This window comes from Sardina pilchardus, chromosome 10 (genome assembly GCF_963854185.1).
Source record: "Sardina pilchardus chromosome 10, fSarPil1.1, whole genome shotgun sequence".
NCBI classification, from domain to species: domain Eukaryota; kingdom Metazoa; phylum Chordata; class Actinopteri; order Clupeiformes; family Clupeidae; genus Sardina; species Sardina pilchardus.
In genome coordinates, this window is record NC_085003.1 from 31,401,190 (window position 1) to 31,426,189 (window position 25,000).

General features: G+C 44.2%; 3 protein-coding genes across 6 annotated transcripts in view; 2 read left to right on the forward strand and 1 right to left on the reverse strand.

Moving 5' to 3' along the window:
* The window catches only part of bbs2 (Bardet-Biedl syndrome 2), a 13,669-nt gene extending 7,838 nt beyond the window's left edge, over nt 1–5,831 (reverse strand). Inside the window, exons 1-8 of one of the 3 annotated variants that reach the window (XM_062547702.1) lie at nt 5,594–5,831; nt 3,970–4,099; nt 3,558–3,785; nt 3,137–3,262; nt 2,111–2,173; nt 1,874–1,951; nt 1,639–1,743; nt 519–605 (exon numbers count right to left, since the gene is read on the reverse strand). In XM_062547702.1, coding sequence (XP_062403686.1) covers nt 519–605; nt 1,639–1,743; nt 1,874–1,951; nt 2,111–2,173; nt 3,137–3,262; nt 3,558–3,785; nt 3,970–4,086 — 804 coding nt within the window. In that variant the 5' untranslated portion in view covers nt 4,087–4,099; nt 5,594–5,831. Of the gene's footprint in view, nt 1–518; nt 606–1,638; nt 1,744–1,873; nt 1,952–2,110; nt 2,174–3,136; nt 3,263–3,557; nt 3,786–3,969; nt 4,100–4,899; nt 5,051–5,593 lie in introns of those variants that run through there. The other 2 variants (XM_062547701.1, XM_062547704.1) reach the window with 2 other exon arrangements.
* A 450-nt stretch (nt 5,832–6,281) lies between these two features.
* Nucleotides 6,282–7,070, forward strand: mt2 (metallothionein 2). Its single transcript, XM_062547705.1, has 3 exons — nt 6,282–6,431; nt 6,546–6,611; nt 6,822–7,070. Exons 1-3 carry the CDS (start codon nt 6,407–6,409, stop codon nt 6,911–6,913), a joined length of 183 nt encoding a protein of 60 aa, XP_062403689.1. The 5' UTR covers nt 6,282–6,406; the 3' UTR covers nt 6,914–7,070.
* Nucleotides 7,071–8,393: 1,323 nt separating this feature from the next.
* Nucleotides 8,394–25,000, forward strand: part of nup93 (nucleoporin 93) — a 33,646-nt gene continuing 17,039 nt past the window's right edge. For both annotated transcript variants that reach the window (XM_062547713.1, XM_062547714.1), the window contains exons 1-3: nt 8,394–8,515; nt 9,030–9,216; nt 10,573–10,690. In XM_062547713.1, the coding sequence (XP_062403697.1) occupies nt 9,038–9,216; nt 10,573–10,690 (297 nt within the window). In that variant the 5' untranslated portion in view covers nt 8,394–8,515; nt 9,030–9,037. The remainder of the gene's footprint in view (nt 8,516–9,029; nt 9,217–10,572; nt 10,691–25,000) is intronic.

Genomic DNA, 25,000 nt, shown 5'->3' on the forward strand with positions numbered 1-25,000 from the left:
GTGTTACTTGCAGCGCATTCGCACGGGATAAGCAAAGTCTGTAAATAACTCTATTTTCACTGACATTACACCCGGATATGTCGTATGCTAACGTCCGAAAACAACGCAGAAAGTAGAAAAGATATGCAATTGCAATGGCAATCACTGAGATGCAGATTCGCACGGGATTAGTATTATCACCGGATGTCTGTGTTTGGCGAAATACAGTAGGTAATTTGCAGCGGAATTTTCACTTTACAAATTACAGACATGGCACATTCGCACGGGACTAAGATCTCAGGCATTCTCCGCAATTATCACAAATCACCAAAGGTCCACAGGTAATACTAATCCCGTGCGAATAGGGCTTTTAACTGTAAAAAAAAGAGGAATCACTGTTGGCCTTAGCAGAGGAATGCGGTCTGTTTGAGTGTCGTTCTAGTCCGCCTCTTCTTCTGAAAGTCATGTCTGAAGAATATAAAGGATGCATTGCATACATCATTGAGCCTTGCACATAGGCTGACTTCTCTTGGCCTTACCTTCCCATTGGACCACCCAGTGATGAGTTCCACGACTCCATCAGCGTTGAGGTCAAAAGCATGGATGCTCATGGCATGATTTTTGGACTGGAGGTGAAAGAGGAAATGCTTACTTGACACGTTCGAAAATCAAGCACAGACTTTTTGCAAAATCATTTCTATGAAATGCATTCATGCATTCAATGCATTCACAGGATATGACAAGGTGTGTTGGCAAAATTCAATTTTAACTGTTAAATGCAAACTGTTTCAGATTGTCTCAATCTTTCATCTCCTCGTCTTATGCACCCTCTGACAGAATATGTACAAGCATCAAGATATACACATACTTGTTTCCACAATAGACACATATAATCTTAATATTACTGCTGCTATAATGCTGTAATGTACTATAATGGTTGTGACGTTCATCATTAACAAAAGAGAGTAAAGGCTGGCGCCCACCTGACAAGTACGCGGCGCGACGTCACAAGAAAACAATTAGAACTCCATTGTTTTTAACAGAGCAAAGCCCACTAGAAACATCTGCTGCGTGGCCGTCGCATAGGGTTAGAAAACTGTTCTAAAATCCTGCACGTCAAGCCCACACCACTGAACGCCGTGTCCAGTGGGCACCGGCCTTAACTCTTTCTTGGACAACTTGCATTATTCCTAGAGATGTTCCAGTTAGTTGCAAACATGTTGGAAGTTGTACAGAGAGTTACCATTGAGATGGAATGTTTGCACAAAATCATTCAAATGTATCCAAATGTGGGGCAATATACTGATATCATTATCATCTTATCCCACTACTTTATGATTTCTCATAACAGTGCTTATGAAATGTATGAGGAAGTGAACTGTAGAAACAGAGAAACGTACAGGGAGAAAATGACAGACAGTGCAAGGATTGCACTTTGTTGAACTTGGAATAAATACATAATTCCTGTTTTTGCTTTCTTCTGAAGTCTCACAGATATCGGAATGTATTGTTTATGATTGTCCTGCAATGTATCGGGCATCACAGGACTGCTGCCCTGCGACACTACATTAGTCATCAGGAGGTAGGCTACTCAACAATTGTGCCAGCTACTCCAGAATGCTGACACAAAGAACAGTGTACTTCACAGCGCTGCAGTACCTTGATTCTCCAGTAGCGGGCAGTGCGGTCATAAACTCCCACAGTGCCGTTGGCCAGAGCATAACCGAACCTGCTGCCGTGCATGTGACAGAGGGACGTGACCGTCTGCAGGGAGAGAGAGCAGAGACAAGAGGCACTCATTGTTCCCTCTTTCTATGAGAATTGCACACAGCAGCCAACCACAGAGAAGTGAATGTCCCTTTGTATGACACATCATTTTAGCAAAACACAGTACCTCATTTTCCGCCATCTCGGACACCAACTCATCCTCTTTGAAGACTCTGATGTCAAAGTCTTCAGATCCAACAACAAGCTGAAAAGAAAACAACATCAAAAAATGATATAGAAATGTCATGCACAAGGTGGATTTGAGAGAAAGCTATTTCAAAACAGATCAGCTTTGTCACAACTGCTCAACTTTATAAACACAGCACATAAGTCCAATAATAAGTTAATGATCGTGAAAACACACCTCGTTCTTCCCATCGCCAGTGAAGTCAAACAGCACCAGTGACCGTACGTTATCTCCCGTGACCTGCACCCATGAAGTAAACATCATCTCAGAGTTTTATGACAGTATGGAGGAATTCACAAGATGTTTCTAGAACCGTCTCGAGAGACTTTCATTTGATTCATGCAATAATGGTACTATCAAAATCACAGTCAGAATTTTGGTGAAAAATACACCCATATAATTAAATCCATGTCAAAAAACAAAACAAATATTTAAAAACAAAAATCCCTGTCCACAGCTACTTCATGTTACTAGGTGCTGGTAAGTTGTAGGAACATGAAAGTCAAAAGTCAAAGTAGCTACCGCAATAATTTTACTAGGTGCTGGTAAGTTGTAGGAACATGAAAGTCAAAAGTCAAAGTACTTAGCTACCGCAATAATGTACTGATTGCTGAACCAAACATTTCGGTCCACTCTTAACAAAATCTCATTTATTTCAGAAGGGGCTAACTTGTTATCAGAGATAACAAGTAATGTAAACACTCAAGTTCACAGACTTAACTTCAATGTCCCTTGCGCAACTGCTATGTTGCAACCTGTTAACGACCTCGTTCACTCTACGAACTGCACACGGCACACAATAGCCATGGAGCAACTGGCTGCAGGGCACCTGCACCCGTCACTCTGGCAACCCGGGTTCGATTCCCGCCCCCTGGTCCTTTCCGGATCCCACCCTGGCACTCTTTCCCACTCCCTTCTTGTCATTCACCACTGTCCCATCACTTTCATGGCATTGAAAGACCAAAAGATATACTTTAAAAAAAGATTATTACATAACAATGTATAGCCTATCCATTGTTTCTCTAAAATCACATAGTAGTAATAATGCCATTAAAATGACAAGCCAGGGAGAACATTACAAGTAATCTGTTCAAAAGCAATATCATTGATCTCCCTTAAAATATTGTTGTTATTTCATTTGTGTAATGTATTCTGTAAAACAAACAAAGGACTTTAAAACAATAGCACGGAGGTGGACTGTACCGTCCAAAACTGGTCGTTCCCTTCGTAGTCAAAGCCTTGCAGGGCACAGTTGCCCCCAATGATGGCCAGGGGGTAGGAAATGTCCCCCAGATTCCCCAAAACAATCGCATTTGCCCCATCTGTCACCTACAAAAAGACATAATACACAAGTTATCCTGTTTACAAATAATACAAAATACCTTTATCAATATGAATTAGCCTACATAATTATTAGATACATTGGTCCCATTATACAGAAAATTGACAGCCAAAGGCTGAAATTGATCATTCTTAGCCTAGAATGGGGCTCTCCCACAAGCATTTTAAAAGCCAACAGCTCAGCAGCTCAAAAGATATCACTCAAGAAATTTGTTTGGAAATACAACAGACTGCATTTCTAAATCAGCCGAAAACAAGCAGGATTTCAATCACTCTCTCTCACCTCTCTGTAGAAGATATCAGCATTGTCATGCACGTCGTAGGCCAGCAGGTTGGTCTGGGAGCCCACCAGCAGGGTGTGTCCAGTGGTGTTGGGCCCCAGGGAGCCCGCCGTGAGGCAGCTCACTGCCTGGTTGATGTTGAGGAGCGAGATGTCCGAGTCCTGGGCGCTCTGGCTCAGACGATGGGCAGCCTGCCTTTGGCCCCGCGTGTGGGGGTTGTGGATGAACACCTGGAAGGAGAGTGGAATAGTAGCAACAGAGGAAATGGTGCTGTGTCACTGTAATTATAGAACTAGGGGTTTCACATTTGGGTAAAAGATAACCATACATAAAACACATCAATCATTTAGCCTAATTCTAGTTTTGAACATAGCTAACTGGTATTTCCCCCCATATATTTTAACACAACTATACCTTCCCAGCTTGTGTGGCTGCTGTCAGACACGGATGGATGCCATCAAACTTGCCCATCGTCACCATGCGTGGGTTGATTTTGTGGTTCAGTTTTAGGGTAAAGATTGGCACCAACATGATGGCACCCACCCTAGAAGCACAAAAACAAATAGGGACAAGTAAAACACTGAGAGATTAGCCTATCTACTTTCAACAGTCACGTTGACATATAACAGACTAAAGGGGTGTATGAATCAGCTGAGAACCCCTAATTAATCTTGTAAGAGTGATTTGTCAATGAGCAGTATTTTAGGCAACATATTTGCCAATCCAAATGCCAGGTAGGATCTTGCTCGATTTCACTCCGTTTAAACATGTTCGGGAGGTCCTCAACCTGTAATGCGCTGGACGTTTAGAATCAGTTCTTAAATGCTGTACATAGACCGACTGGACAGAACATTAAGTCTATGTACGGAAAATATAGGTTTCAAGTTTAGTTAGCCTGCTACAGGTTGATCTAGCGAGCTCCCCTAATGTTAGATTCTATAATGCGCTTATTTGTGCTTTGCACTCGGTAGGGGGTGCGTTACTAAGCAACGCATGGCCGCTTGTCAAAGCTTCTACCATAATCCCTGTCTTTTGCTTTCCAGCTTCACCCAACTGCACAAATGTAATGTATGATTTAGTATGTTTAACATATTTGTAGGATTTACATGTACAACTACAGGCAGTAGATCATGAACATCTTCGAACGCTAACATTAGCAATAGGTACATCATACATGCTGAATCTCTAAAACTAGACGTTAGCTGAGCTATGCTAACTGAGCTAGCTAGCTCAGCTAATCAATTGGCAAATATTTACCACACGTTCTATCAAAACGTCTTGCACGCTATTGTTGACCTCATTTGCATGTACAGTTTGGCAATCTATTACATTAAAAAATCTTACCAAGCTTCCAACCTATGGCAGAAATAAGTTGGGGATAAGGACTGTGCAGATGCAGGCAAGGATGCGTTCAAGTCAGTTCAAGCAATCAGAGGAGGTTTTCTCAGGGCGTGTTCACTAACCCAGGTGAGCGGACTAGAAAGCTACGCAAATAGATTAAGCCAGTTCATAGTAGGCTAGACCTAGTTCACAATTAGTTGATTTTCAGATTGTGCACTCTACGTTCATATTAATACTTGTTCTTGTAGAGAAAATCAGTAAATGTGTCTTGTTAATGAGTAGGGATACATTTCTGGTCAAATAAACACAGTGGGCTGACAGCACAGTCAAACTACAAGACTTCGTGAACATGCCCTCATAGTCAAGCCTCAGCTGACTATGTGACGTACAGCTATCTTGCTGTTAAAATCTTACGGACTTCGAAACTAATTATAGCCTATATATTTAAACATAAAATAATTGTGGCGATATTGTCTAATATAAGATTAGTCTAAACGATGTACACCAACACCACTTTTATCGCCCTGTGTGGCCAACAACACACAAAACTAGTTTTTCATAAGCGTGGCTTTCCTTTTAGCTGCATGTGATGTCCTTAACTGGGGTGAAGAATACGGAAAAGTACTCTGGCCACGAGCAAAAGAACGAGCGCAAAGTGATTCACTTGTGATTTGTTTGTTCTGCCCACAGCACATACCGAGCGCAGACACGGCCAGCAGACGTTCCCTTCCCAACAATGTAGCCTCTGAATCGGAAGTAGGGTCGTGTGCAGAGGCGCGCCACTGCCTTTGCCACAAATTCCAGGAATTAGGCTAATGACAAAAGGGGTGACAATGAATGTCAAAGTATTGTTGAAATAGTCGCCTACGTGTGATTGGAGATGGGCTTTCTGTGTTTCCTAAAAAAGTTTAAACGTCCAGTGCCCACGTGTCCAATGAGTTCAATATGAGTTAGTAGCCTTGATTATCCAATACTGAACGGTAAAAGGCTACAGCAAACGATTTGGCTATGTAGGCTGATCTAAAAGTGGGCTATATTTAACTATTTCAGTGAGTCTAAAGTTATATTCAAGTTTTCTCTCTATTAATTGTATAGGCTTATTTTTCCTCAATGCATTTGTTATATCAGCAATGTCAACACAGTTCAAAACAACAACAAATACTACAGCGTGGTGTCAATAGAGTTATGCAATGGCTAAATAGGAGGCAATTAATATTCAGTCGTTACATGCAATCCATTATATAACACGATAAGCTGAAGACGAAGCGAGTGGGGTGCAGATGATATGATGATTGCTTAATGATTTTCACACGCGGTGATGCTGTGTGATTGTCGTCTGCCTAAACCGTGTGCAGCTGAAAACAATTTTGCACTCAGCCTCTTGGTGTCCCCAGCTATAAAACAAGGCGTGCGTGAATCTAATCATTACATTCATCTGACTCACAGACGAGAAGTGACGACCTACTCTCTACTCTTGGAAGCCTTTTGGAAGAAGGAAAACTTTGAGAAAATGGATCCCTGCGAATGCTCAAAGAGTAAGTAACCTACCCTCTTTGGTCACGTATTTTTTCCAACGATTTTCAAATGGCATTCGTCCTTGTCAAATGTCCATGACGCTCTTTTGTAAAAACGACTGTTTTTCTCTGTAGCTGGGACTTGCAACTGCGGAACCTCCTGCAAGTGCACTAACTGCCAGTGTACCTCTTGCAAGAAGAGTGAGTATTCCCTTTTTTCTTAATTTATCTGCAACCCTTCTTGATGCTCTAAAAACAATGCTGAATGTGTCATAGATATGACCTTGTCCGAATCTCTCTGAAAGGATTTCATTGTTTTAACCAGGACATGTCCAATTGTAACTAGTAGTGTTTCCTTCACGGTCCAAGTTCCGTTGGTTTGGCTGAATTTCTTGTCTGCCTTTTTCACAGGCTGCTGCACCTGCTGTCCATCCGGCTGTAGCAAGTGCGCATCTGGATGCGTGTGCAAGGGCAACGCTTGTGATTCCAGTTGCTGTCAATGAGCCACAGCAGATTCCTGAATGGTTTTTTGTCTTTTCTTTTTATTTGTCCAACGTGACTTCTTGTGCTTTCTCAATGCTAAGCTGCCTTGTATTTAGAAGGTGTTTTGTCATTGAACATGTCTTTTTACGTTTATGTTGAATAAATGTCTAATATCAATTTGGTGTTTTGTCCTTATATTGATGTGTACTTTGTGGTAGACTGAACATGTGGGCCTAATCTGATTTAATGTTTAACTAGTCTTTAAGGATCCTAACAACCAGTGTGAAAATGGTTGTCACGTAGGTCTAGGCCAAAACATGGGCTGAATATCAATGTTCTGTTTAAGTCTTAAACCCTCAAACCTAACACTTCAGTTTTTTTTTGAGAGGCTGGGTTCAAAAAGCTACTAAGAGGACTGGGATGACACCTGTGATTTGTCTACCAAAAATGGGTACATTTCTGTTTTGTGGCAGTTTACAGGGTTGGGGGTTAAATCTGAATAAATGCAATTTGGATAAAGGGTGTGAACGAGCCCATGCAATTTCTCAGTGAGGCAGCCCTACTGTAAGCACTCCTTACTTTAGCAGGAACGTGTAGGCGTCTGCGGGTGGATATTGAGAATCTGTGGTGGGGTTCAATTTGGTGTGAAATGGCCTAATCACTGATGCCTTATATGCCTTATATAAGATGTTATTGCAGTAAAAAGGTTGTTTTGATACTGGAGGGTTCTCCCCCACCAATCTTATGGATTGTAAATGACATTTGGCAGATGCTTTTGTTCAAACTAGGCTATATAAACAAATTAGTTAAATAAGTTTCTGATCAAGTGAAAAAGCCTAGATTATATCAGTAACAAAGTAATATCAACGTGAACATTTTTAGTAGCATTTGATAAATATTTAGGTGTATAAATATGTTTAGATAAGGGCAGAAATAGGATCATACACAGTGATGTTGAACTTTATCTACTTTACCTATGATTTAGGCTACCATTCCTTTAGAGTTGCATCATAAGTTCATATTCTACTGTGAACGGGGTGAACCCTTTAGAATCCAGATGATCCTTTTGGAAGGAGCAATTATATTGGCAAGTCCTAGTTGTAGTAAAAGTGGTTGAAAAAGCCAACAGCCAATGAAAAACAAAGCAAATGTAATTTCAAATAGTTATTTATTTATTAATATATAAAATACCATCAACATTGTGTGTCAATAACATTTCTTTGCTTGAATTTCCCCTTGGGGATCAATAAAGTATCTATCTAAAAGTATCCATCGGTCATAGGCATAGCCTCCTATGTAATTAATTTCTATTGCTTGATTAATCGTACATATAGGCCTAATCAAGCTTTTCGAATAGAAACGTGGGCCATCGACGGTGAAAGACGTGGGCCTACAACTACAGAAGGTCTGTGGTAACGGTGTCGTACCATTTTAAAATGTTGCGTAGAAAACGTGGGCGGAGTTTACGGGGAAATTTGAACCAATGAGTGTGCACGCTCCAGAGAACCGGGAGCGTATCTATTTTGCTTGTAAGCTAATACCGGGAACAGAAGGATAACTGAAATTTAGCAATCAATTAGGAAGTGTACAGCGAAATTGGAACCAAAAAGTCAATTCTTGACGTAAGTCAATATGTACATACACATACATCAGCAGATATGAACTATTGTTCGGTATTGATTATATGGCTTTATACCTCATGGCCGGTTGCAACTGTTAGCTAGCCTATTGCCCTTGGTAATGCATGGGCGCATGTTACCCTACAAGTTAGCTAGGGTACTTCGCCAGTCAGTTGTAGTCCTACATTATTTCATTGGTCAGGACTTTATTGCTGTAACTTCAGCAGTAGCTGTTCACTTTATTACAAAGTTAGTGTAACTTAAACCTAACATGTTTTGCTTTAACAGTAGCTTTGCGAGTGAGTAAGGTTAGCTAATTTAGCCTTGGGTTAGCTAGCATTTGCGTATCCTACTTGACAGCTTGTTTCCCCGTTAGCTTTTCAATTTCAGTTGAATCTTGCTGAATGTTTATGCTGTGATGCCACTGTTCTGAATTGTTAATAGATGTTGTTGTAAAAACGACGCTTTCACCCACTAACATAATACCACACCAATACTGTTTGGGGGTCCCTGACAGTCTTCGCAATGGACGCGGAGGGCTTTGAGGAGCTTCTGCAACAGGCAGAACAACTTGCAGCGGAGACAGAGGCCGTATCTGAGTTGCCTCATGTCGAGAGAAACCTCCAGGAGATTCAGCAGGCTGGAGAGAGACTGCGAGCCCGCACACTCACAAGAACTTCTCAGGACACCGCGGATGTCAAAGCGTGAGTCTATGCTTTCGTGCAAGTATTGTGTGTGAGTGAGTGAGTGAGAGTATGAATGACTGCATAATGTGAACATTTATTGATAGTTTGATAGTCGCCCTCCTCCTTCTACCCTACTGTTTATTTGGCACACGAATTTCACTAGATTGCAAGTATATGTGACAATATGTGAATCTTGACAACTTGAGTCCCGAGGGGATGGAAGGGAGTCAAGTCTTCTTCATAGAAATCAACAATGGATAGATGTGACATTGTGGTCAAGCATCGCATCGAGTTGTTTTCATTGGATGGATACATCTGCTGATATTCAATTGAGAAGTACAACATAAGAACTATCAACCATTTTCATTCTCTTGTCATATATTCTTTCAGCTATGACAGATATAAGTGGTTGCATCAGTCAGATGTTAGCTAGAGATGAGTGACCACTTATTGTATAGGAAATTAATGCATTTGAACGCTTTAGACGCTTAATGTCCAGCACAGTTGATTGTCATATTATATGACTATATGCTCAATCATGTCGTCTAGAGGCAGCTTACCTTAGGCTTTTATAATGCAAAACATGTTGGCTACCTCAAGGTTCACTGTCAGTCGATAGACAAATGATATTGCAATATTTCTGAGGAGTGATTAATGTTAAACAATCTAGACAGGAGGAACTCAACATTAGGCACATCTGATATGTGTGGTGTTCTAAAGACATTAAATACATAGTTTTAGATAGGTTTAGCAAAATGTTATGGTCTTTATTGTTGTGTTATTGTTTATTTTTATTTTATTTTATTCATTATTGATTTAACTTATTTTATGATTTTATCTATTCATCTCATGTTACAGTAGTATTAGCTATTTTATAATGTAATGAACCTTCCTGTTCCTCTACTATGTGGTATAGCTTTATTTGTGGCCTTGTAATCTCAGCTTCATCGTAAATGAGGGATTCATTTACTGAACTTTATGAGAATGAAATGAAATAAAGGTATACTGCTACTGCTGCTACTACTGCTACTAATGCAAGTGAACAATTAGGAAAGTTTTATTTTGGAATCTGTTATTTACATTTTTGACAAATGCCCCTGTATAGTTAGGACCCAATGAGATACCAAAAAGAATTTGGTGCCATTGTCCAGCATATCCCTGAGAAGTTGCCACACTTCCTGACTCAATTTATCATTGTAACCTTGCTGTGAGGATTACTTTTTTGTCTTTTAAGCTGTTTAGATGGAAAGATAATATCGCAAAAATTAATCAATGTTATAGCCACTCATTTCACATTAATTTTTGTCTTTTTTGTCTGTGTGTAACTAAACTACATCAATGCTTAACATTTCTCTTTCTATTTTCTCTCCTCAGGTCTATCCTGTTGGGCTCCAGGGGCCTGGACATCTTCCACATCTCCCAGCGACTGGAGAGCCTCAGTGCAGCCACCACCTTTGAGCCCCTCGAGCCTGTGAAGGACACTGACATACAGGTGAGGCAGTGTCTCCTCAGCTCCACATCTGTAACCTGCGCTGTGTTTACCGCGCAGCTCAGTCCTGCACTCGCCCGCACTCAAACCTGTAAACCTCGGAGCGGGAGTGGGGCTGATGTTCTAGCAAATTGAGCTAACAGCCCAGGCTGCGAGCTTTGTCACTAGTATGACTCTTGAAGGCAATGAGAGGGAGATTTACACAACATACTGCACAGCTATGTGCCACCTGGCTAGTTACACATCCACAGCCCTTCATATGTGCCAACACTTCTTGGGTGAAGTACAGAGAAAGGCTATGGACTTGTACAGCTTGACAGGCATTCTGTTTCACACTAAAATCCTTGCAGAAACTGAGCTGGGAGCCATAGGTAAACCCCAGATACAACATGAAAAATTAGGGGACTCTCACCCTTATTGTTATAATTGGTCATAATTTCAGACTGAAATATCACCATAAATCGGACCAATTTCTTTGAGATTATGTGAGCAGATGCGCACACACCGATGCATGGACAACCAAACATACCCAATTACAGTACCCTCTGCCACTCTGAATCTGAGAAATACTACAGTAGTATAGACAGCACTCATAACGTCCTGCTCTTCAGAGATATATCACACTTATCGCTGTGGATATCAATTTCAGTGTTCTGGTCAACCTATGAATGTATCCTGATCCTTAAAGAGAAACTATGCAGGATTGGCGATTTCATCTTAAGTTTCGGTTTCGTTTTTCATTTTCGGTCGTTTTATGCTTGCATATTTCTCTGCAGAGCTTCCCCGACAGCTTTAGCGTGTATATTTATACATATATAGGCTATATATAAATATATAAATTGCAAGCGTGGTTCTTCTTGTTCTTTATGCGTCTCAGCCTTCCAGATGTAAACAGGGAACGATCGTCTCCTGAACAAACTGCAAGTTTGCAATAGCGGATAGGGACACTGGGGGCGGGAGGAAATATTACTATTTTCGATAAAAACTGGTCAGTCAAGCAAAACAACGATTTCTAAGCGATTTTATGATTATGAAAAAGTTGCATAGGGTCTCTTTAAAGACCATGGGGAATCAAATATTAAACAGAACCCATCGTCATGGCTCCAGTAGGATGATTTGCTTTTCCTTTGTTTAACACGGAACATTGAGTAGAATATGATTGTCGTTCTACTGTTTTCATCTTCTTTGGTATAATCCATATTGCAAATTTGCATGCACGGTGAATTGCTACCCAGAACTGTAGGTAGAACCTACTGTATTTGTAGCACCATAGCATATGAATATGCCTCAAGGTACTTTTCAGAACCCAACTTGGACTTGGTTTTGTGTGCAAAAATATGCTGCTTACTACATAAGCAGCAACATATGTAGTATGTCTGCCCAGCATTTATTAGAGACAATTTACGATACCTGAAACTATTGTTCTGATAGTATTTGTGTAAGGAGGGGAGTTTAGTAATTGCTTTTCAGCAGCATCTGTGCCTAAATGTACCTCTCTGCATGGATTTGAGTTAAATTGCTTTGGATCTGGCTGTGTTCTCTGACTGTTAGTAGAAAAAGGTTTTCTTGAGAAGCAATTTGTGAAATGTGAATTATTAATGTTGATTATCAGAATCATTAGCTCATTTCATATACTTGGAACTTGCAATAACATGTTTGTACTCAAGATGGCAGTACAAGCACTACCAGAGCCGATCAGTTGATACATAAGCATGACTGTAGCCTGGGGACGAGCTGTCAGATAATCATACACTGTTCAAAGGGTGATGTCCTTAAATTTAGACGTTGGAGTGTTGGAAATCGCACCATAATCGGTAAAGGTTAATAGCAAGGATTATGCGGAGAACGTACAGTGTGAGGCTCGTATCTCTACTTTGCGGAGGGAGGGAGGCAAGGACTGAAGGAATGGTCTGAAGTGATGCTCTGAATTTATAATTTTCTTTGCTATGATATTGCGTTGTGGCTGAAGCCTCAGTGTAATTTCTGTCCTCACAGATAAAGCCGATTGACCTCTCAATCCAATTATTCATGTTTCTATCAAACTGCCTTTGGCCTTCATTTTATGGCTGAGGACATTTTGTGCCAAGTGAAATTAAGGCTATGTCCTAGATTTCTGTCTTAAACAACTGTGTCATTCATTTTTCAGTCGCTTTTGTGTATATGAACTAGAGATGTATATCAGCAATAGCCTACGTTTAAGTGGAACTCGTCAAGACTTCTGAAAAATACCTCTTCAGTCTCTACTGTGTACTGGCCAGGTCTCGACCACGTCCCAGTCTGTGTGCTTCTCAAATAGGCCTTTTGAAAAAGACCCAGCCCGTGATGGTGCAGTCATCACACTTCCTCTCTCTGAAGGGGCGGAGGATCACAGGCGAGCAGCTTTCAGGGTTCACGCGAGGTCCATTCTCCGCTCACTCAGTAAGCATTTCACAGCTGTGTTACATCACGTTATAGAGATGGCTGGGTTGAATTCCCAATTGTGCCGCAGTCTGTACAGTAGACCCATGCATGACAGAAGTCTGCAGTCATACAAATAAGTCCCATTTTAGGCATGAAAACATGTATATTATATCAGCACGTTGGCATGTAAGTGTCGTGTGAGCGTAATAATGGACTCATTGGCTTGTGGACGCGTGGAGTTGAGGTCGTATTACCAGCCGTAGCTTCCATTATTCCCGCTACCGGAGCTCTGTGTCATCGCTTATCCCTTACTCATGGCACGCTCATGCGTCCCAGGCGATCAGGTTCGCCATGCTGTCATTGCAGGGACTCTCAGGCATCACCTGATGGTTAGCGCCCACTCAAAACCCCCCCCCCCGTCCTACATCTCATATTCAGGGTGCATATTGTGGATATGAATAATGCTAATGTAGCCCTTGACAGCATACTGTACTCTCTTGCGCTCTCTCCCTCTCTCTTTCTCTTTCTTTCTTCCTTTCTATCCCTTTTCCTCTCTCTGTATGTGTGTGCGTATGCATATGCATGTGTGTGTGTATGTGTGTGTGTGTGTGTGTGTGTGTGTGTGCGCGCGTGCTCGCCTGTGCGTGTGTGCTTGTGCACGTGTGCATACGCACATATGTGTGTAAGTGCACTGAGTTCAGCACAGGAGCCCTGTCTGCTCAGAGATGTAGAGGTGGTGGAGGAATGCTGGGCGGAGAGGGTGGAGAGGGAGGGCGGATGGTGTCTCTCTCTCTCTCTCTCTCTCTCTCTCTCTCTCTCTCTCTGTATTTGACTGCCCTTGTGTCCGACCTTGGGAGACCTAAAGAAGCCAGAGATAGAGCTGCGATTGAACTGTTTAAATGAACTCCAGGCCTCGTCAGACCCGCGCTCAGTGAAGCGTCTCTGCGGATTAGAGCTCACCGCCTCTGTGTGTTGGTGTGGGCTTACTGTACGTGTGTGTGTGTGTGCTGGTGTATCCCTTCAGAACGTAGCGAGGAGTTTTGTGCGTACTGTGCTCCATGCTGCGTGGCCTATCACGTGATTCCCACACTAGGCTATGCAATAGGGTTGTATCGGGTCAGGTAATTCTCTGTAGGAAGATGCACTCATTGGCCAGTAGCCACACTTTGTTAGTACTGGGTTTGATCCCCTTTTGACTTCAGAACTCTCTTCATTCTTGATGCCATATGGTCATCAAGGTGCTGGAAACAGGCCTCAGAGATGTTGGTCCTTATTGACGTGATTGCGTCACACAGTTGCAGTGGCATCATATATTTAACGACTGCTCATACCTAATGCGAATCTCCCATTCAGTTGCAGCCCAAAGTTTTCTGTAATAGATTGAGATCTGGTGACTGTGGAAGCCATTTGAATACATTGAACTCATAGTTTGATTTTCAAGAAATCAGTTTGGGATGTTCAAGGTTCTTGACATGGTGCGCATTTATCCTGCCATCAGAAGACGGGCACACTGTGGTCATAAAGGAATGGACATGGTCATACTCCGCTACAAACAATGTTTATTTTGTAAAGAGGCCCCAAGTTTGCCAAGAAAATACCACCACCAGCCTGAATAGTTGTTCCAACAGCGTAAACAAAAATGTTGTTTACGCCCAATTCTGACCCTGCCATCCTAATGTCACAGCACAAACCGAGACGCATCAGACCAGGCAGCATTTTTCCAATCTTCTACTGTCTAATTTGTGTGAGCCTGTGTGAATTTGTTTGTGTGCCTCAGTTTCCTGTTCTGACAGCAGTGGCCTTCTGCTGCTGTCCCCCATCTGCTCCAAGATGTTTCGTGTTGTGCATTCAGAGGTACTCTTCTGCATACATTGGCCGTAGCAAGTGGTTATTTGAGTTACTGTTACATTTCCATCAGCTCAAACCAGCCTGGCCATTCTCCTCCGACCTCAGGCACCAACAAGGCATTTCGCTATTTGCTTCACTTTGCCATTCTGACACTCAGTTTGAACTTCAGCAGATCATTTTGACACTGTCTGTGGTTACATACACCTCAGTATCCTGGTTATGATTAGGATTTTGAAGTATTCTGGTGGTGTATCTAAACGACATATCCTTATTTCAGAAACCCTTTTCCGGTTTTGAGTAACCCGTTTATGCTAGGTGGAGAACTCCAAAAGAAAATATTTGGATACTGATAAGATACTGTTCCTTGTATACACCTTATCCCAGTTTGTCATGCAAACGTGCGACTGAATTAGACACCAGGATACGGTGTGCTACCTTATTGAGCTGGATACTAGTATTCATCATGTATACAGGGATATTAATAACCAGGTTTCTCTGTGTTCATGTTGAACACCATGTCCTCAATATGATCAAAACCAGGATAAGCCTTATGACTGGGATACTGAAGTGCATGTAAACATAGTCCATGTCTATGGCTAAATCTGTTGAGTTGATGCAATGTGTTTGGCTAATTAGATACTTGTGTTAATGAATAGGTGTACCTAATAAAGTGTGCTGTAAGTGTATATAAACATAAGACCCAGATAACCAGAAGTACTGTTGTCTGCATAAGATGAATTAAAGATGACACTTTTCATGATGTCAGAGGCACTTCCTATACATTGCAGTGAAGCCACACCCCCACCACCAGCATATATTATCCAAATGGATGCATAGCATCCATGGGTGTAGCATCCATCTAGATGACTTGACCACACCAATGGGTTCCAAGGCCTTATTATAACAAATGTCTGGATCTTTTATGACAAGAAAGAACCACAGTCATCTGTTTCATCTATTCACCGTGACACCGTGTTTTCCCCACCGTGTTTTCCCCATCGTGTCATTCAAATTTCATGATGTACAGTAGGAGGCGTCCTACTCACCCACAACAGCCCTTTCAACAGCCTCATTTGTTTGTTTTCCTCGGAAGTCTTCCATCCAGAGGGCCATTTCACAACAGGCCATTAACTTAGCCTGACTGTGAGCCTCGTCAGGACCAGGCTAGCTACACGTAAATGGTAACTTATGTGTTAAATTCACCCAGGATAATAACCAAGAAATCACATCTTAATTCGCTATGTAGGATTTATAAAATAGCCCACAGGTATGTTTCTCATCTGGTCAAAGGCTACACAACAGCCTAACAAGACTGTTGCAGTCAATTTTGGCAGTTATGAATTGGATTCAGGACAGTAATGTAAAACTGCATGTTTGAATTCAGTGAGAGTTATTCAGGATTAGGATGGCTCTGTAATGGCCAAAATCTTAACCTAAGATAGATTTTTTTCCAAATGCTATTTAGGAAAGCATGCTTCTGTAATACCAAAAGTCCTAAATGCCACCCTAAATTGAGATAAGATAGGATTTCAGAGTTAGGATGTTTCTGTAATGAGGCCCCAGGTCTGGCCACTGGGAGGAGAGTAGGCTGTGGCAGCAAGCAGAGCACAGGACACACTGCCCATCTGGCTCTCTGCCTGTGAAACACTGTCTGCTGTATCTGTGACTACCCAGCCAAGGACAACGGACACACTGCACTGCCAGAGAGGGTTGTGGGGTAGAATTAGTGGGCTATCATAATTACCAGGTTTCTTGTCGTGTTTGATTTGGTCACTATTCTTGAACGTGCATTAATATAGCTCTTGGAAAGTGAAAAGGATAAGAAATTCAACTGATTGCTCAGAGGAATGCACAGCTAATAAGAGGTTTACCTGAATCCGGAGTGAACATTTTTTTTATCAGACAATGATGGCAGACGGTAGATATGTAATTCATTGGTCAGTGCAGTATTTGGAAGGTGACTACGATAACAAGTTCAATTGATTTGTCTGTAGACTTTGCAGCAATAAGCCTAGAGGCGTTACCTGAACACGGAGTGAAAACAGGGTTCTCATGGGTCTTTGAAATCCTTGAGCTTGGGAATTTGAAAATATTTGAAGATGCACCTAAATAGAAATGGGTTTTTGAAAGCACTTGAAAATATTTGTTAGAAAAGGCAAGAGATCACATTGTGTACCACCACTATTACTACTAACATTCGCAATTGAGAATGCTAAGAAGCGTTCACACATCAAAGCCTTTCTCTCTCCTTCATTTCTGTCTGTGAGCTTCTGGAATGCCCGTTTGGTTGGTCTTGAGTTGAACGCTTTTGTGTAGTAGCTGTAAATGACCTTGATCTGTGTCTCAAACTATTGGTTGTTGAGGCCACAAATTGTACAGAATTGGACTTAGAAAGTCTTTGAAAAATACTTGAATTTGAGGCTGAAGGAAGAATGGGAACCCTGAATAATAATGGTATACAGTCAATAGCCAAGTTTTCCAAAGACAAAAGACAAACGATGAACATTTGGAATATTTGTCATCTTCTGTGTTTACATGTGACGTAATCTGTTGCGATCAGGTGTTTAAAAAAGATTGAGAATCTTTGATCGGAATAGTTGCTGCTGCTTCACTTTTCCTTGAGAAGTTATAGCAGGCAACTCCATTGACCATATACATGGCTGTTTAATCGGAAATAAAAACGCAATGCAGTACCCCTTTCAATCTGATTAAAATTCGGTTTTATTCCAAACAATTTAATTTTTATTCCGATTGAGCTATGATTCTGATTCCAACCATATTATTAATAGTGTTCACTCGCCTTATTCACCTCGAACGTTCTAAGGAGCTTGAGGGGTACACTTACTACTGGTGAATAAGGCGAATGTAAACCCACCCAACGATTCATATACAGTATGTATTGTAATAGTCAGGACAACAGATTCCGACTCCATTTCTTCTCCAGCCGAATCCATTCTCGCCATGAGCCTGATTGTCCTATCATCACAGTACAGATATAGGAAGAAAACGTGAATAAAAACATACAAGTGGGATATCTGAGCGTAGATAATATCCCACTTGTATGTTTTTATTCACGTATTGTGGCTCATTGAAGACTTCCACTCCACTGCCCTTCTGGGTTATGCCACTGAAATGCCCCTAAATGCCCCTCTGACCCCCTCCTGCCTCTCGGCATCACCACAGCTCTGCTGTCTCTCCCTCGGTGCATTAGGCTTCTATAGGCATTATCATCTCATGGATCAGAATTGTTGTGACAAGGCGGGCATTAGACATCAGATTATGCTGAGGCAATGGAGCAGGAAGATCACTCCTCAGTTTCCCCATTTCATCCTATGCAGTTTGACTTGCATGGCAAATAGATGTACTGCTCCTGTTCTATTGTTGTGGTAATGGGCGTTTCAGTTTTACAAGCTAAACTTGAAATGGTGGCAGCTAGGAGGGCTTTATAGTGAACTTCACATATATTCAGTGGAGAAGAAAGAAGACCATAATAAAGACTTACTATATCAAGTGAATACAGTGATGACCTTAAGCAAACATTTACAATTGCCCAGCAAGGATGTCAGTGTAGCTTCTATATACAGTGTTGGAGTACAGTACATCGTTTGAAGTGGAAAAATCAGATGAGTAAAAGTAACCTCAGAAAATGAGGCGTATAGACACTAGAAAATAAGGCGTATAGACGCTAGAGTTGCCTTTGTATGTTACATTGCATCTTTTATTAATCCAATCCTATGGTGATATGAATCACACAGCCTCCTGGTGTGCACACACACACACACACACGAATACACAATTTACGTTGTTTGTCAGACTACCATGTTGTTGAGCCAGTGAGAGACAGGCAAGTGGCATCCTCTGTTGACTCATCAGAATGCATTATTGATCACCCCACCCTTGCCCAGCCCCCTGCTCCACCACCGCCACCCCCACCACCCCCACGCTGTTTCTCGTATTCTAATAGCCTGATGCTGCCTCTTCCTCTCCTCCCTCGTCTGCCTCTCCGTGAGCCGAAATCCCCCATCCCCCAGCCCAGCCTGCCAGACCCTGCCTCTTCCCCTGTCTTACGGGAAGTGCACTTAGCGTCTGGCAGGCTCGGCCTCTTCTCTGGCTTCCTTTGAGTGCTCACACTTAGCTCCCCGCTCCCCAGTGGTCAGATCCTATTCCCACACCCATATATGTAGAGCCGCAATGGGCGACCGTGAGGGCTCCTCAGAGCCTCCGTTTCCTTCGGTTATTCCCCTGGTACCCCTCCCACACAGTCGTGTGTCCACTAGGTGTGTGTGTATGTGTGTGTGTGTGTGTGTGTGTCTGTGGATGCGTGTCTTTAGGATGTTCCAAGAAACGTATAGAGTTGGTGCGCTATACATCAGCGTTATGTAAGATCAGTGGGTGTGGAGTGCGTGTGGAGTGCGGTCTGTTCGTTGCTATGTTGCGGTTGCTGCTGTCGCCGACGCTCTGTATGTTCGGAGACATGCCTCAGTACAATGGGAATCACTGTCACCGGTGTTGAGGCGCACAGTAGCCAGACACCCCTCTCTTGATCCCGCAAGGGAACGGAATAGGGCGGCGACTTTGTGCGTGTGTGTGTATGTGAGACCAAGTGTGTGTGTGAGAAAGTATGTGAGACAGAATGTGTGTGTGTGTGTGTGTGAGAGTGAGTGACAGAGAGAGAGAGAGAGAGAGAGTGTGTGAATGTGAGTGCACACATACATGAGTGGGCGAGGGCTCCCACATATGCTGTGTTTGACCGTGGAGCGTTTCGCCATATGCAATTACTGTATGGAGGATATGATTGCTTTGTGTGACCTCTGCGCCATGCGCCGCAAGGTCCGTCCATGACGATTGGGCGATCACAAGCATAGTCTGTTTTACTGTGGCTTCAGATGGAGCGAACACGCCTCACGCCGCGGCCATTACAGGTTTACAAAGCGAGATGGAGAGAGAGAGAGAGAGAGAGAGAGAGACGGACAGAGAGAGAAATGGGTAGAGCGAGAGAGTGAATGAGTGAGAGATGGGTAGGGAGGGATAGGGAAGGAAAAGAAATGAGCAGGGGAAATGGATTGATGAAGACATGTGCACGGACTGGTAGACAGGAATAGTGAAGAGTGTCAGAGAATGGAAAGGATGAGAAAGAGAAATAGGAACCGTGCAGACTGGGCTAAAGAGAGTGAGGAGAGAGGGGAGAGAAACGACTACAGGATGCATACAGCTAGCCGAACAACTAAAATGGCGGCGAACTAGGCAATGCTTCCTGTCTCTCTCTCTCTCTCTCTCTCTCTCTTCTCATGCTCTATCTCACCTTCTCTTTCTCACGCTCTGTCTTTCCCTCTCTGTCTGTCTCTCACGCTTTCTTCCCCTCTCGTTCTCACTGCCTCTCTCTGCCTTTCACTTTTTCCCGCTCTGTATCTCACACACTCTCTCTCTCTCTCTTTCCTCTCTCACTCTCTTTCCTCTCTCTCTCTCCTCTCTCTCTCACAGTGTGTAAACTGTCCCTCTGTCCTCCTCCAGTCTCTCCATCCTCCATCTTTCCCTGCTCCCAGCCCTAGTCCCCCACCCCCATCCTCCTCTTTCCTCCTCCTCCTCCACCCTGGAGGCATCCCTCTGGTCTGGGCACTGGGATGAATGCAGCCAAGAGAGACAGAGAGAGAGAGGGAGAGAGAGAGAGAAAGAAAGGAAGAGCGAGAGAAGGGGGGAATAACTGCACACGGGTAGCCCCTGCCCCTCGCTCAGCTGACTGTGTGTGTGTGTGTGTGTGTGTGTGTGTGTGTGTGTGTGTGTGTGTGTGTGTGTGTGTGTGTGTGTGTGTATATGTGTGTGTGTGTGTGTGTGTGTGTGCGCTCTGATGCTGTGTAGGCAGACAGCGCGCGCCTCTTATTAACTAAACATGATCCTTAAGAGGATTATTAGCCCACTTTCTGGACAGGATGTCGGAAGCCATCAAGAGGGGTGGGGTGGGGAGTGGGGGGGGGGGGGGGTGGTGGGGAAAAAAATCCATTACCATAATTGCATTGCGCTAAGGGAGAGGGAGAGAGAGAGCGAGGGATGGAGGGAAAGAAGGATGCAGGGAGATGTATGAAAAGGAAGAAAACGAGTGGGACTGAAAGAGTAGAATTGCAGGGAGGGGTAGAAGGGGGAGGGGGGTGGCTGATGGAGAGAGAGAGTGAGAGCGGCAGACAGCGGAGGTTGAATAATCGCCGCCTCCTCTCCCCCCCCCACCATCTCTCCATCTCCCTTCCCCCCCCGTCTCAGAGCCGAGTTGGTACGTTCCGGCTCCCACAATAAAAGCAGCTCCCAGTCAGCCTCCTTGTGGCACATATTCTGGGTTCAGACCACTCTACCGCCTCTGGGGTGGCAGCAGGAGCAGGCACAGGCACAGGCGTCGGGTCGGTGGCACTGCCAGGGCAGGGCCCACACCAGTTAGCACTGCGGGTCAGACGGCGCCCAGCATGGTGCCAACCCAGCCCTGCGGACGGCCAGTGCCCGAGCCGAGGGTGGCACGGTGGGGTGCGGACGGCAGCGGCAGACACGACGGCAGCAGCAGCGGTGGCGGCGGCGGCGGCAGCTCTGACTACCGGTCTACCTGCGCTCCCCCACCCCCACCTCCACCCCCTCTCACTCCACTCCTCCCTGTGCCAGGCTGAGACACAGCACGAGTGAGTATCGCTGTCACATACATGGATGCATGCCTGACTGTCTATCTATACATGTGCCCCTCACACAGGCACACACACACACACACACACACGTATGTACGTAGACATGCATGCTGATACGCATCATCCATAGCTTTTGTAAGGCATTGGAGCACCTCTGGTTTAGTGTGTGTGTGTGTGTGTGTGTGTGTGTGTGTGTGTGTGAAGGAGTGGGTTAGTGGATGGGTGGGGGGGGGCAGGGGCGGGAGTAGATGGTCATGTATGACGGTTTCACACACACACACACACACACACAGGAAGTGAAGGGGGTTAGGGTGGGGTCGTCGTCTTCTTCCTCCTCCTCCCCAGCTTCATTGTTTAAAGTGAAACGGACAGAGGAGGAAGAGGAAAAAGACTAGTGATGGAGAGTAAAAGAGAGGAAGAGCACGAGAGTGTGTAAGAGAGAGAGAGAGAGATGAAGAAAGCAAGCAAGCAAGCAAGAGGCTGTGGTCTCGGCAGAGGTCAGCCTTGCCTCATTTTAACTGGAGCAGGGAGCATCTCAGGCGAAGGTAAATCCAGGGCGAGATGCCTGCAGGAACACCGCCTGCTTGCATGACCGCCCAATAGGGGTGGGGGTTGGGGGGCGGGGGTGACTGTCTTATACGAATGCATTGAATAGCTACAAATCTATATGTTCATATTTATGTATACGAGCTGTTTTAAACTGAATTGTGTATCTGTGTATGTATGCATGCATCCATATATGTAACCTGGAATGGGATTTCTTTTGTTGGTAAATGCAACCGCAGTGCGCGACACCTATTTGTGAATTTCACAGGATGTAATTTGATGGTAAAGCAGGTGTGATTTTAATCTGTAATCGCGGTCAATAATAACAGCCTTAAAAGAGGTTTCTCTCGCGTGGAATTGACTGCCTGTGGCTAACCAGCTCTTGTATGAAACATGTATGTTGAGCAGTATGTGGAACAGGCGTGTGCGGAGGTGCATGCGTGCTCACTCACACACTCCGGGGTTCAAGCAGACGAGCCGTGGCTGAGGAGGGGAACCCCCCCCCCCCAATACCCTCCTTAATAGAACTATAAATTCTGCTCTATAGATTTTACTATGGGGAATACGAGGAGAAGAATGGTGGCTGAACGTTCTAGAAAAAAAAGGGGGTGCCATCTGGCTATATGGGTTACTGTCTTTTTCCTCACACCTGTGTAGAGCTTTGGAGGATTCATATCTGCTCATTCGCTCTGATTATACCACGTCTATATTCAGGCTTCCGTTCGTTGATGTATTTAATTGATCGAATTTTCCCTCGATTGGCGAACAATGGCGGTTTGCGACTAGCCCCTTTTTTCGTTGAGAGCAGGGCGGAATGCGTCACTCGCCCCGTCGTTCGTGCCCTGGCTTGACTCGACAGAATTTCGAGGGGGACCACAGTCTGGAGGAGATGCAGGTATCTAGGAGAGCATTTCTCCTCCTTCTCCTCCATCTCCTCCATGCTGCCTTTCTCCTCAGGCACACATGAAGCACCTCTCTGCGGAGATCTGACCTGAGCTCCGGCAGTTAAAAATAGCTCCGTTGTACGCTCCCGGGGTGTAAACTGGGTTGAACCTGTTCCAGTGAGGACGAGGATGGGAGGATGGGAGGTGGACCCCTGATCAGCCTGAGGGGGGCGCTCCTTTCTCTCATTTTTCTCTGTCTCGCTTTCTCTCTCTTTCTCTCTTTCTCTTTCACTCCCCCTCTTCCCTAGTTTCCTTCTTTCTCATTCATTGTCTCTCTTTTCTCCCTCGCTCTCTCTTCTCGCTCTCCGCTCCTTCTCTCTATCTTCTCCTTGCACGTTGAGGAAGAGAAAGGGTGCAGTGACTGAGCAAGAAAGCGAGAGAAAAAAAAGGAGATAAGAGATTGAAGTCGGGAAGATAAATGGATCATGTTAATTCTCATTTGCTTTGAGGACTGTATTTCTTTGTCTGAAATAAAGAAATCGCTGTCGTTTTGCATATAGAAAAGCAGCCTTCGCCACTCCTCAGGCCCACATGAGCGCACACACACACACACACACACACACACACACACACACACACACACACACTCACATACTCTACCCCCACCCCCAGCCTTGGTTTGCTCCACAGGCCACGGTTTTGTTCACACTTGTCATCTAGGCGCCTGAGTTCCCGCGGAAGTAATAAATCCATCCTCATTTGCAGCTGTCAATCAAACTTTGACGGATGTGTGTGTGTGTGTGGGAGAGAGAGAGAGAGGAAGAGGACTCGGCAGATGTGGCAGTGGTTTCAGGCGGAGTGTGGGGGTGGGGGGTATGAGCGTAGCGTAGGGGCGGGGGGGAGGGGTGGTTGACATGTTCTCTCCACTGACCTGGAGATGACGGTCACTTGGGGGGAGGAAGAGTGAGGGCATGATTTTGGGGGGGTTGGAGAAAGAGCATCGCCTTCATCACGTCTCATCAGTCCAGCCCACCATGACGGCTGAGGAGACAAGGGTGTGGTGCAAAGACAGTAGTGAGACACACACACACACACACACACACACACACACACACACACACACACACACACACACACACACACACACACACACACACACACACACACACACACGGGATGTAAAGGGAATGACAGGCAGTAGAGTCTTGGGCATGAGTTGACTGACATCTGCTTCTGAGTGGTGTAGCTTTGTTCCTCTCTGCATGCCACTCTGGTTCACTGGGTCACTTAACCACGTTGGCCTTTTTAAAAGGAGAGAATATTCCGAGTGCTTTCGTATCGTACTTGGTGATTTGCGTTGTCATCGTCCTCAGCCCCACCCAAGGCGAATTGTGCGTCTTTTTTCCCGTTCTTTCTCTGATCCATTTCTTACTCTCTCTTTCACTTTTATCGGCATCTTACCATCTCTCTCTTTCTCTCCCATCATCCTCTTACATTCTCTCCCTGCTTTCACCTTTCAGTCATTTTTTTTGGTTAATTTTTTTTTTCCTTTTCCGCCTCTCTGCATTCTCTCTCTCGCTCATTTATTCCTTCGCTTTCTTTCTCTCCAGTTCTCTCGTGTTCCGTTTCGCCTCGCTCTCCTCTCTGTCTTTGCCACTCGCTCGCCAAGGCGTCCCCCACCCCCACTCTGATACGGCTGCCAGTGCCTCTCCCAACCCCCAGACAGTTAGTGAGTGTGCGTGTGCACGAGAGTGTGTGTGTGTGTGTGTGTGTGTGTGCGTGTATGTATGTGTGTACATACGTCCGTGTGTGGATGTGTGCGTCCAAGCGTGTTTGCATATGTGTTTGAGTGCTAGCGTACGTGTGTGTGTGTGTGTGTGTGTGTGTGTGTGTGTGTGTGACTATACTGCCCACGGCCCCGCTTGTCAAGGCTGGCTGCTTGTATCAGTATGTGGTTTTTTTTTTTTGGCAGACAA

Bases quoted from the DNA above. Each gene is read 5' to 3' on its own strand.
- mt2 (XM_062547705.1), top strand. From the start codon at position 6,407: ATGGATCCCTGCGAATGCTCAAAGA. The intron at 6,432-6,545 runs GTAAGTAACCTA...TTTTCTCTGTAG, and splicing joins TCCCTGCGAATGCTCAAAGA to CTGGGACTTGCAACTGCGGA. The intron at 6,612-6,821 runs GTGAGTATTCCC...CCTTTTTCACAG, and splicing joins GTGTACCTCTTGCAAGAAGA to GCTGCTGCACCTGCTGTCCA.